The sequence below is a fragment of the Nylanderia fulva genome, unplaced genomic scaffold (assembly GCF_048542155.1).
Source record: "Nylanderia fulva isolate GAGA-0341 unplaced genomic scaffold, ASM4854215v1 Scaffold74, whole genome shotgun sequence".
NCBI classification, from domain to species: Eukaryota; Metazoa; Arthropoda; class Insecta; order Hymenoptera; family Formicidae; genus Nylanderia; species Nylanderia fulva.
Genome location: NW_028190851.1, coordinates 148412 through 161293, shown reverse-complemented (window position 1 = coordinate 161293; position 12882 = coordinate 148412). Strand labels below are relative to the sequence as shown.

At 28.5% G+C, this 12882-nt stretch overlaps 1 protein-coding gene and 1 pseudogene across 1 annotated transcript; one reads left to right on the top strand and one right to left on the bottom strand.

The window, feature by feature from the left end:
- Positions 1-229: 229 nt before the first annotated feature.
- LOC114944999 (glucose dehydrogenase [FAD, quinone]-like) lies at positions 230-2602 on the bottom strand. Its single transcript, XM_029321073.1, has 2 exons — positions 799-2602; positions 230-641 (listed from the first exon to the last, which is right to left on the bottom strand). Exons 1-2 carry the CDS (start codon positions 2599-2601, stop codon positions 495-497), a joined length of 1950 nt encoding a protein of 649 aa, XP_029176906.1. The 5' UTR covers position 2602; the 3' UTR covers positions 230-494.
- An 897-nt stretch (positions 2603-3499) lies between these two features.
- On the top strand, positions 3500-11589 carry LOC114944970 (cytochrome P450 4C1-like; annotated as a pseudogene).
- The last annotated feature ends 1293 nt before the right edge of the window (positions 11590-12882 follow it).

The following is a 12882-nucleotide window of genomic DNA, read 5'->3' as shown; positions in this document are numbered from 1 at the left end:
TCGTTTTTCGTATGAGATCAAACTTCCCTAGGATCGTTGATGTATGTATTGCAATCGTAGAGAAGGATTTTTTATTCTGTCAAATTAATACGTCAAAAGACTGAAGTACGAAAATAATAATTGATTGATAAAACAGACAATTGCGAAGATCTTGAATACTTTGTTACATAACGACCTTTAGGAATTTTAAATATACTATACAACACAAGCGCGCGCTTCGCGCGCGTCATTAATTTTATATGCTTTGATTTAATATTATTTAGAACAACTGTCAAACTGTTAATCTTCGCAATGACAGCTGTTTGATATAAATATAACACACTATGCGAATCGAGACAACCAATCAGCAATGCGGAAAAACGGCAACAATACATGCGAGAATCGATTTTGCATGCCTTTTTACAAAAAAATTTACAATTTTAGAGATAATTTTTTGGAACTATAGTCTGTTTTTCTTGTACAATTACTTTATAAAACACGTCACTAAAACACGTCTAGGGACTTCTTAAGTATCCCCATTCTTCTTTGATCATATCTGCCAGTTTCTCGGCAATCATACAAACAGCTATGTTTGGATGTGCCGATATAATCTCAGGCATGATGGAAGCGTCTGCTACTCTTAGTCCTTGAACATCAATTACCTGTACAGAATGTTTTCTATATAAATTCAGAACATTGTAAATTACATTATATCCTTATAAATACTCTCTAATCCCAAGTAGCAAACTGACGTCTTTAAATGTCACAATGACGTCTATTGACGTTAGTTTGCTACTTGGGATCTTTTAAATACCTGACCTTCAATTTGGGATTGACAACAGCAGTTGTATCCCCCCTTGGACCCATTTTGCAAGTACCGGAATAATGATAGAGAGTAGAAGAGACTGTTCTGATCATACATTCCCAATAAGCATAGGAATCATATTTGTAGCTTTCGCATCCAGGTATAGTATCATTAAGCAATTGCGAACCAAACTCTTGCATCGCCCTCGTTTGACCGATACTTATCGCGACCTTAATTCCGGCGATCATCGTTTCCATGTCTTCCAGATCGTCGAAGTAATTTGGCACAATCTCAGGTTTAACATTAATATCATTCGCCAATAATCTTATCCGTCCGCGACTCTTTGGTTTCAACAGTATTGACAGTATAGTCCAGACATATTTATTCGAGTATTTACTCCAAATTTGACGAATTTCACTGTTCACATTCATAATAAACGGGAAAAGGAGATCTCCTTTAAGATCACCACTGCTAAACAGTAATTCAATGTCTGACAAACCGCTGCGTTTTTCCGGATGCTTGGTATTGATGAAAGCAAAAGCCTCGTTCGCAACTGGAAGCGTTAAAGGACCCGATCGTCTCGTAAAGAAATCCACCATATATGGATAAATGGGATTCAGTAATTCCTGTGCTTTTATCCCTACTGGTGCATTTATCGTCCACGACAGTCCGAAGAAGATGTGGTCCATCAGATTTTCGCCGACCGGCGCATTGCGAACGACATCTATGCCTAGTTCCCTGAGATGTTTAGCCGGTCCGATGCCGGACAACATCAGCAACTGAGCTGATTCAACGGAACCCGCGCACAATATCACTTCTTTACTCGCGTACACCTGGATAATCCGACCATATTTGATAAACTCTACACCAACCGTTTGTTTTGTGTGATGATTAATTAGCACTTTTCTTACCATACTATTTCGAGTCACGTGAAGGTTCTTGCGATCGTGTATGGGGTACAGGTACGCCCTATTACTGCTCATTCGAGCGCCGTTCATAATTGTGCTCTGTACATATGAGAATCCTATTACATCCTTCCCGTTACAATCCGACACCAATGGGTACTTTAGCTCTTCGCCAGCTTTTAGAAAAGCCTCTGCTAATGGTGTACGGTATAATGAATGAGTAATGTGTAACGGTCCTTCGGTTCCATGATAAGTAGTATTCGATCGCAATTCTGGGATATCAATTGTTTCAAGTTTCTTAAAGTATTTGAGAACGTCTTTATAAGCCCAACCTTCATTGCCCATTTCTGCCCAGCGATCGAAGTTCTCGGCGCTGCCTCTGGTAGCAATCATGTAGTTTAGCACACTACTGCCACCCATCACTTTCCCTGCTGGCCAGTTGCAACTGTTGTCGTTCATACCGAGACAATATCTGTTGGACGACTTGGTCCGGTACTTCCAATTGACGTTGCTGCTGGTTTGAAGGGAGAAAGCGAATATTGGGATGTCCATAAAAAGGTTCTCGTTGGATCCAGCTTCGATTAGTAATACCTTTATCTGAGGAATCTCACTCAATCTCGCGGCTACCGTGGCACCAGCTGTGCCAGCACCAACTATCACAAAATCGTATACGTCTCCGAATTCAGGGGTCGTTTCTGGTACTTCCTGATTCAGATCATGTTGACCCTGTCTCAGAAAATTAGAGATTCCACCACCCAGCCTAAATATATTCGTCAAGCTCAACATGTCAACTTTATCATCGTACAGATTATAGTCTCGTTTCGGCGGAGATTGCTTATATTCCGCCTGTATCGCAACAAATACAATTGCGATACTGAAAAGGTATGGAAGGAAACTCGATATCTCCAACATACTGAAGCTCAATTGGCTCTTAAGACGCACTAAGGAAAAATCTATCCGGATGTTCGAATATATATACCTATATTGAAATTTAAAAAAAAATTCGCTTAACACAACAGATAACAAGGATGAACAAAAGGTCACGTTGTGAGTCAATCAATTCGCAATATTTAAGTACAAAAAACATAATAATAATATATACTGTGTCTCTCAATGTAATTTATATCTTACAGTTAGTATTTTATTATTTTTCATTCTTTATTATAATTTATGCTAAAAAGTTTTTTTTTCTATTATATTTTTTGTATTATATTAAACGTCGTGTTGAACACTTGCGACATGTGACATTTGTAGAAAAATGAAAGCCTTAAAGTGGTAATTTTAAAAGTCTGTAGAAGTCTGTTATATATGCAAACATGCAATGTAATAAATTTAATATATTGTATATAATATTCAGAATTAGATAAGTTAATTTTTTTTTTAAATAAATTAAATTAAAGTTAATAATCTTGAAAATGGAATTTAGTTAAGATACAAGTTAACCCATAATGGAATTAATTGAATTAAAAGTTAAGTTAATACAATAATAAAAGGTAATTAAAAAGTTAAAATTTAAATTTGTTTTATTTTATAATTTCAGGGTTTCACTGTTTTACAAATAACGGAAGTAATACAAACATCACTTTATTTATTATACTTTATTTAGAAACATACTTTATATTTTGTCTGCACAGATACTTATTAAATTTACAGTCAGTCAAGTAAGAGCGTGGTCGATTTTATTGACAGGTAATAAAAGATTTCGCTCTAAATCCTTCGTGAGACTATAAAGGGAAGTTTTGCCCTTGATGCATTGTCAAAAAATATTCAGTTGTCTTTGATTCTTTGAAAGAGAAACACGATAAGCGTCATGAGTGCTAAGTACGCGTCGCGCTACGAGGCTGTGTTCCTGTGTACCCATCCGAAAGGTCCAAAAATGTCACAATCAGCGGCTGCTAAATACATGAGAAAGTCGAAAACATTTGTACAGAAGTGGATACAGCGATATAAAGTGGCAAAAAATGTCGATGATTTACTAGAACGTGGCTCAATAGGCAAAGTAGATAAAAAAGACGAAAAAAAAAATAGTGAATCTGTTTTTGCGAAATCCTTCTTTAACACTGCGACAAGGACAGGCAAAATTAAAGTCGAAAGGTTTAGATATATCGCACGAAACTATCCGAACTCATCTCCGTGCTCATAACCTGAAATTTCGCCCCACAATGAAGAAGCCTTTGTTGACTGAAAAACATGTTACGAATCGACTCGCTTGGGCGCATGAGAATATCAATGGATTGGCCGTCACAGTCGCCCGATGCAAACCCCATCGAAAATGTGTGGGCATATATTGAGCATAAGCTTCGTAGTAAACGTACATACACTTCCAAGCAGTTATCTTGCGAAATTCGTCGTATCTGGAGATCGTTGCCTAGAATATGCAATTAAATTAGTCGAAAGCATGCCTCGGAGATGCCAGGCAATTATCGACGCCGATGGTGACTGGACACATTATTAATATAATTGCATCATTGTTTATATTCAGTACAATATATATATAAATATAAAAATACCATTTAATAAGTTTTTCCATAAATTTACCCGACCACGCTCTTACTTGACTGACTGTAAGTAATAAAAGCCATTTCGAAATTTCTATCAGACATTTAATAAAATTATATTTTAACCTTATAACTTTTTAACTTAACTTTTATCTTTTTAACTAGACTATCCCTGATATATATACACGTGAAAATAAATAATTGTGATGTTGTTCAAGATATATTTGATACGACAAGACATTTTTCATGCATCATAATCTGATTGTTAAATATTCGACTTTTTTTAATAATACTGTTAACTTTAATTATGGACATTGATCTTACGTAAAACTGTAATCGTATATACAGGGTGAACTATTTTAATAAATCCGCTGAAATATTCCGGAGCCCTTAAGCTTAAAACAAAAATGTTTAGAGTAAAAGTCATTTCGTGTCGAGAGGATCATTTGAAGTCTGGAAAATAATTTCAAAGTCAACACTTAATTTTTTTTAATGGAACTACATGATTTTTTTTATTTAAATTGATTTTTTGCAATATTTGACATAAAAAGGGTTGTAAGAGTCGGATGAAAAGTAAATACTTACGGTAAGGAAATCACTCTATTAAATTTTTATATAGATTTTTTTGTAAAAATTTGATTAAAAAAAGTAAATTTTTTTTTATTCATGCATCGATAATAATGATATTGAAACTTCGATTTTGAAAAAGAATAATTAAAAAAAATTTATTCTAAAACGTTTTCTAATGATTTCATAATCATTATTTACTTTCTCAGATGTAATATTATTTGTTTCTTCAATTAAAATGGAATTATTCTGCATTTTTAGATAAAAGCTGTATCAATATGCTGTATCAATATAAAAGCTATATCAATATAATTTGACCTGAATAATGCAACTATACTATACAGGACTCAGATTTATATTATCATCATACAATAGATTTATATAGCTGACATGCATGTGTCTGTCTGATTGATGAAATGTGCAATTCATTTTTAAACATTTGCGTGATGTGTTTTAAATTGATCGTGACATAAAAATATATATCAGGTAATCGGCGATATTTATGTACAATAATATTGTAGAATATTCTATTGCAAAATCTTAAATGATTAATATTATCATATAATTAATGTAAGCGCGTAATATTTACATAAATTTTTATCAGATTATCATAAGTCAATTAATTGATTTTGGTTGTTTCAATTTTATTTAATATAATATATATTATTTTTACGGAAATTAAATCTACAAAAAACTTTTTTTTTGCAATAATTATTTAATTTGTATATATAAAAAATAACAAAAATATAAAAGAATAATAATGTTTTATGTTTAGTTTATACATGGAATAAATTTTATTTGACAGAACAACTCTAATAATTGCTCGATAAGTTGGCCTTTTTATCTATCACTAGTTGAAAAGAATAATAATTTTAATAAAAACCAAATAAAAATTTTAAAAACTATTTAAAATATATTATAATTGCTTAAGAATATTTCTTTACAATTATAGGCTAAATAAAATTATAAAAATGCTAAACATAATCTGTATGTAAAATTATTCGTGATAATTGATGTAAGAGTAACTCTAATTATTTACTCTAATTATGATATTATTAATAATTTTTAGATTTTAATGATTTTGCAATCACACAAAATTTTATCTTATACATTAAATAAAGAAACAATTATCATATATTAAAAATAATTACAAGAAAAAATTACAAAAAATTTTGTTATTTTATTACACAAATTTAAAATATTAAGGCTATTTGTAAATTTTATAGTAAAACAAAAATATTATTTGTTTCGTAACACTAAGAGAAGCAGGAAGCTGAAGAAGATTAAACTAAAAGAATTAATAAGATCAAGGTCAAGGGGAAACATTACATCAAGCAAATAATATTTATTGTTATATCGTTATTATCTATTTTTATTTTATTGGCGTATAATTATTAAGTGCATCATGGGAGAAATGGGCGACTCATTAATCTTATACCGGAACTACCACGCTGTCTGATTTTTGGCAATGTACTTCAATCGATATTTATGTCTGTAGGTAAGTACAAAAATTCTAATTTATCTATATTATAATTAACGCACAATCCGTCATTAATGTATTTAAATTCAGGCAAAAATTATGTATAAATTTTGAAACGTATATTTCTTAATTATGCTGATTATATGAATAAAGAATCACTCATGCTTATCAGCATTTTTTTTTGCAATAATATTGCTTTTTTTATTATCATTTATTTTGCAACGTATCTGAATAGAGAAGCAGTAACATTAAAATTAATCTTACAAAGATATTTTTATATAGCCATATTTATTTTTTCAGAGGAACAATGGAAGTTGTTGTATAAGTTATCTAATGAGTATTATCCCATTTTAAGGGTGTGGGTTGTCTTTATGCCAGTTATCATTATTCGTCATTCAGATGATATGGAGGTAAAAAAAGAAGAAATTCAAATTTATTTTTAGACATTACAATTTATTTAGGAATCTTTTTTCGATTTTGTTTTAAATTTTAGATTTTGTTCTTAAAATAAAATCGGAGATATTCGAGCGAGATTAGATAATTTGAGATAAATTATTAATTGTTATAATAAACATGTTTCTATCTTAACTTATTTTGAATGATTTCAGGCGATATTAAGCAGTACTAAGCACATGGAAAGTTTGGTATATAACTTGTTACATCCTTGGCTCGCCACAGGTCTCACCAGCACAGGTTATATATTATTAATATATGCATATATAGGGTGTTTGATTTTAATCGATCACCTCCAAAATAGTATATTAGCTAACAAGTGCGGGGGATCGTAAATCGATTTATGACCCGCACATGTTGGCTACGATATTTTGTGTGACCGGTGCGTGGAAAGGGAGCCCTTTCTAAAATCCCATCATGTGCGTAAAGGGCGACTTTCCGCGCGCCGGTTGCACAAAATTTTTTAAAAATTTTTGATCGTACAATAAAATATATTTCAAACAAAAACTGATTTGAAAGGGGATAGTAGTTGGCGCTATTGATGTTTTTCTAAGGGGCGCTTTTTTCAAAGTCACTTAGAAGTCATTTATGTTTTTTAAAATAAAATTACTATTATAATTTTTTTATAAATTAATTTCTCGTAATTTTCTGCATAAACAAGTTATAAGAGTAAGTTGGTAATAAAAAAATTAAAATAATTTAAAGAATTGATCAGGCTAAGTATTGACTTTTTTCTAGAGGGTGCGCTTTTCAAAGCTATTTGAAGGTTATTTATGTTTTTTAAAATAAAATTATTATTATCATCTTTTTTATAATTTAATTTCTGTATAAAAAATTATAAGGATAAGCTGGTAATAAAAAAATAAGATAATTAATTTAAAGAATTGATCAGACTAAGTTGATCATTAATTTGCCTTCTTGTTCTTTTGTTTTTGTTTTCTAGGCGCCAAGTGGCAAATGCGACGAAAAATATTAACTTCTGCATTCCATTTCAATATATTGACTCAGTTTGTTGACACCTTGATTAAGGAGGGCGAATGCATGACGAAATCTTTGATGGATGTGGGAGGGACAGTTGTAAAAGATTTAGTGCCATTTACTAGCGAATATACGCTAAATGCGATATGCGGTGAGGATTTCTGTAAAATTTGTCTTGTATTCGAGTTTTTTACGTACGCAAAGCTGTCACTAAAATATTCAATTGCAATAATCTGGGACTATAATATTTTTTCGATCTTATATAATAAGTACATTTGTATAGAAATTGCCATGGGCATCTCTTTGGAAAATTTGGGTGTTTGAGCAAAAATATCAAAATGCGATTCACGAGATAATCGAACAAATAGTTTATAGGTAATTAATGGATATAAAAAAATAATTATATAATGTGTAATATATATATATATATATATATATATATATATATATATAGATATATATATATATATATCATAATTATAACTCAAAGGATTATACACACACACACACACACACACACACACACACACACACATATATATATATATATATATATATATATATATATATATATTTACATTTATATATCTGTGCCGTTTGAAAAATAGAATAATAATTGAATAGTAATGTAAAGAGATAAATTTTAATTATTTATAAATGGTTTAAAACTGTATAATTAACAATCCAAATGTTTTATAGCAAAATAAAAATTATTATAATCTGTAAAATGTTGAGAAATTGTTACAAAGTTGGATTATTGGAAAATTAAGAAAAATTAATTGTGTGCAAAAAACTATAACATGCTTTTAGAAGATTCTATATACTTTTCTCATATACATATTTTTTAAAATTTATCTATATTCTTTCTACAATTTATGATTATTTAAAAATTACTATAATTTTAAATAGTAATTTTAAATAAAACTCTTAGACATGATTACATCATAATTAAAGTTTTATAGTCTTTATTAATTTACGATTTAGATTTATGCACCCTTGGCTCTATAACGATTCAGTATTCGCATTGTTGCCACAAGGATTTCAGCAAAAAGAGGCCTTGAAAATATTGCATGGATTTACGCAAAAAGTATATTATAATGCATATGTTAATTAAGATTTAAAAAAAATATTTTGTTTATATAAAATTATAGTAAATTTTTAAATCTTTGTATCGCGATTAATCAAAAATGTTAATAACACATTATGCAATTAGATTAAGGAATTTACTGTAATTTTATATAAACGAAAGAATTAAAAATATATATAAAACAAATTTTAAATAACTAAGTACCTATAATTATTTTTAAAAAATATCATATTATTTAAAGTTTAATATTGTAGATAGTTGCAGAAAGAAAACTTTATCATAAACGCACCAATAGTCAATACTTGAGAAACCTTGCAAATGATGAAGAGTCTAATATAAATGATGCAGAGGTGTTTGGAAGTAAGTATAAGAGATGATCAGAGCTTGTAATTTAAGTTTGATCTAGTATTTTAAATTATGTTTGTAATATTTATATTAAACACATGAGTTTATAAAATTCAATCATTATATTATTTGTAACAAAGTTTAAATTTTAAACGATGTTATATAATGACCGAGTTTACACCTGGCCTAAATATACTTTGATACGCGTATTAAACACTATACTGACCAATCATAGTTATTTTATTCTTTAGAAGAATGGTTGTGATTCGTCAGTATGATATTTGATACGTGTATCAAATAATCGGTGTAAACTAGGCCATAGATAAAGCGCAACATGCAACATTAAAATTAAAACGCTTTAAATGTATATAAAATATACTTTTTTATTTCTAGTTAAGAAAAAGAAATTAGCTATGTTGGACCTTTTAATAATGGCATCTTGAGAAAGCCTTTTGACCGATTTGAACATCAAAGAAGAGGTCGATACTTTTATGTTCGAGATATTATTACATATCAGTAATCTCTTTTTTAATTTTTCTGTATACTTTATCTAAGTATGTATAATGATGCATAAGAGACTATAATTTCAGGGTCATGATACTACAGCGATGAGTATTACTTTTGCTTTATTACTACTATTAACAAATAATAAGATGCAATTTAATTCGACCAAAAACTACTGCGTGAGTAGCTAACAGATTGTCGATATGACAGGACAACTTTCATGTTTCTATTTTTAATTAATGTAATTGCTGAATAAGAACAACACTTGAAAAGGACCACAATGTGGGTCGAAACGTAGTGTGTACTTATTTTCAATAAATGAATAGCCAGTTTTTGGTCGAATTAAATTGCATCCTATTATTTGTTAAAATTTTATCACTGGCGATCAACAATTAATTGTGAAGATTTTTTATTACTATTAGCTGCACATAAAGATATTTAGGTAACTTTTTCCTTACTCCCAGATAGCCACAATAATTATTATGACATCATTTTGATGTCAAAATGCATCATTTGCCATCAAAATTACTGTGGCTATCTGGGCTATTTATTGCGATATATCATTTACTTTGTGATTTTTATTTAAAACAGGGTTGGGTAAGTTAATGATTTTTTTAAACTAAGTTAAGTTAAAGTTAGTTACTTTTATAAAATTCATTTTGCATGAACAAAAAATTAACTCGGTTAAAGTTAAGATTAAATTAACTAAAGTTAAATCAAAAGTTAATTTAAAAAACATTATATTAAATTAGAATTTTGTTTGTTAATTCTTTAAAAATTTATAATAACAAATAACAAAGAAATTTTGATTTTTTATATAGAAATATATTTTTGGTAATTACAATAATTGATGACAAAGGAACATAAAAATGAATAATACTTTAATCTAAAAGTAATACGTTTATAACTTATAAAAAAACAAAAAATGGTATTCAGAGATAAAAAAATTTTAACTTAGGAAAAAGTCAATAAGTTTAAAGTCAAAAATAACTAGTTAAAGTTAAAAATAAATATATTTTAAATTAACTAAGCTAATAAGTTAAATGTTATTAACAAGGTAAAGCAAACTTTACTGATTAAAATGTTATTAACTTTTTTTAACTTTTAACTAATTAACTAGTTATTACCCAACTCTGATTTAAAATAATAGATATAAGGCTCTTTTATACATAGTACATATACATATATATACTCTATGTCCCAAAAAATTAAACATTTACAAAATAAAAATAAAAAAATTAATTAATTAAAAATTTATTTGTACATAGAAATCACATTATTAAGAAATACACTGAAATTATTATCGATAACACAGGAACGTGTAAGAGTTGAAGTCAATACCGTAATGAAGGAGAACGGAGGCAAACTTACAATAAGATCGTTGCAAAATTTACCATATTTAGATAGATGTTTAAAGGAAACGTTACGTTTATACCCCAGCGTGTTTTTAATATCACAAAAAGCTGGCAAAGACGTCAAATTACGTAATTAATCATTTTTTACTTATTTTTATATTGTTGTAAATGAGAATTCTTATTTTTAAATATTTTTCGCATTTAATTTTATATAATTTTTTAGAATCATATGTCGTATCTGCTGGAACGACCATACAGCTATATCTCTACGGAATTAATAGAGATCCCAATTATTGGCCGAATCCAGATGTATTTGATTCGGATAGATTTTTGCCCGAGAGGATCCAAAAATCGGCATCCTTATCTACCATTTAGCGCTGGACCGAGGAATTGCATAGATAAAAAATTAGTCGTGATTTTATTTCAATAGATTTCGATACACTTTGAATTGTAGGTCAACGATATGGCCTGCTGGAACTGAAGGCTATGATAGCTCTTTTGGTACACAATTTTTATTTGGAGCCAGTTGATCACATAAAGGATGTTCAGCTTAAGACCGATTTAATTATTCGTCCTTTTCATCCGGTTCGCACAAGATTCATTCCGATTAAATGCAAACAGGATTCCATATGAATGTAAAAAGTTGACGTATTATAAAAATAAAAAAAAATTTATTAGATTGTGAACAAATTTATCATTTTTTTAGTTCTTTAAATTAATTATTAGTTACAAAAAATATGTTTTATTGATTGATTTCAATGATGTTAAGTTTATATGATTTTATTTGATATATAATTTGATATATTTTAATTAATATATAAAATATAAAAGAAATGTAACTTTTATAGTAATATATATAAACCTCTAAAAAATATAAAATTAGAATTAAATATGAAATCAAAGTATAAAAAGTAATTTAATTTGTGAGAATTTGTAATTTGAAATCGTATTTATATCATAAATTAATCTTGCTTTAAAAAATTAATAATATAAATGAGATTTTCTCAAGAAACTTGAAATGCGTTTTATTTTTATTAAGAAAAATCTGATTTTTAAAATAAGTTCCATTTAAACATAGTAGTGTAATTTTTTATATTATACAAAATTTAACTTTTTTAAAAGAAAAATAAAATAATGCATTTCGATTTTCTAATAATAAAGGTGTTATATTATATTTGTCGTATAAAAACTTGATCGACCAATCATGACAACATTTGCTCGAACCTTCTTTGTTTCGATTGGTCAATTTAAATGTTAGAATATTATATTCGTTTAACATTTTATCGATTTCAGGTATTTCAGGTACACTTCATTTAACTTGAAAACTTACCGACTTTAGATATACTCTTTTTCTCTGCTTCACTTTTTTTTTTATTTTATCGACTCATTATTTGTTTATTGTACTTTATTCTGACTCCTTCATTTTATTATTTTGTAAATGTTTTGTAAATGTCATGTGAATTTTAAGAGCAGTAAATATTCTTTCAGCTAAGAGTTTTTTAATGAATTAAGATTTTCATGAAAATTTGTATTACAAAAAAAATGTTACTAATTATTTAATTTTGAAGGTATATATGTACATATACATATGTGTATATATATATATAAATATATATGTATATATATATATATATATATATATATATATATATAATATATATTTAAAAATAAAAATGATTGTACAAGAAAGCGTTTCAACGAAACAAATTAAGGCCATGGATCCTGTGTAACTGTAGAGAAGCATATATACACTTCGACGTAATACACAAATAATGTAGTGATCATAGTCAAGAGAAAAGTGACGTCAGAATCACGATGAATCATCGATCTCTAACAGAAAGTAGACTTTTTTCCCTTTAATCGATAATCTCGAAGGAATCTCGAGGCTTTTGTGGTATTTCCTATTTAAATATACTTTCACATTAA

What these genes read in the sequence shown, in the direction of transcription:
- LOC114944999 (XM_029321073.1), bottom strand. Translation starts at nt 2,601, where the DNA reads ATGTTGGAGATATCGAGTTTCCTTCCATACCTTTTCAGTATCGCAATT. An exon ending in TTGTCAATCCCAAATTGAAG is followed by an intron (nt 642 to 798) that starts GTCAGGTATTTA and finishes CATTCTGTACAG; the next exon opens with GTAATTGATGTTCAAGGACT.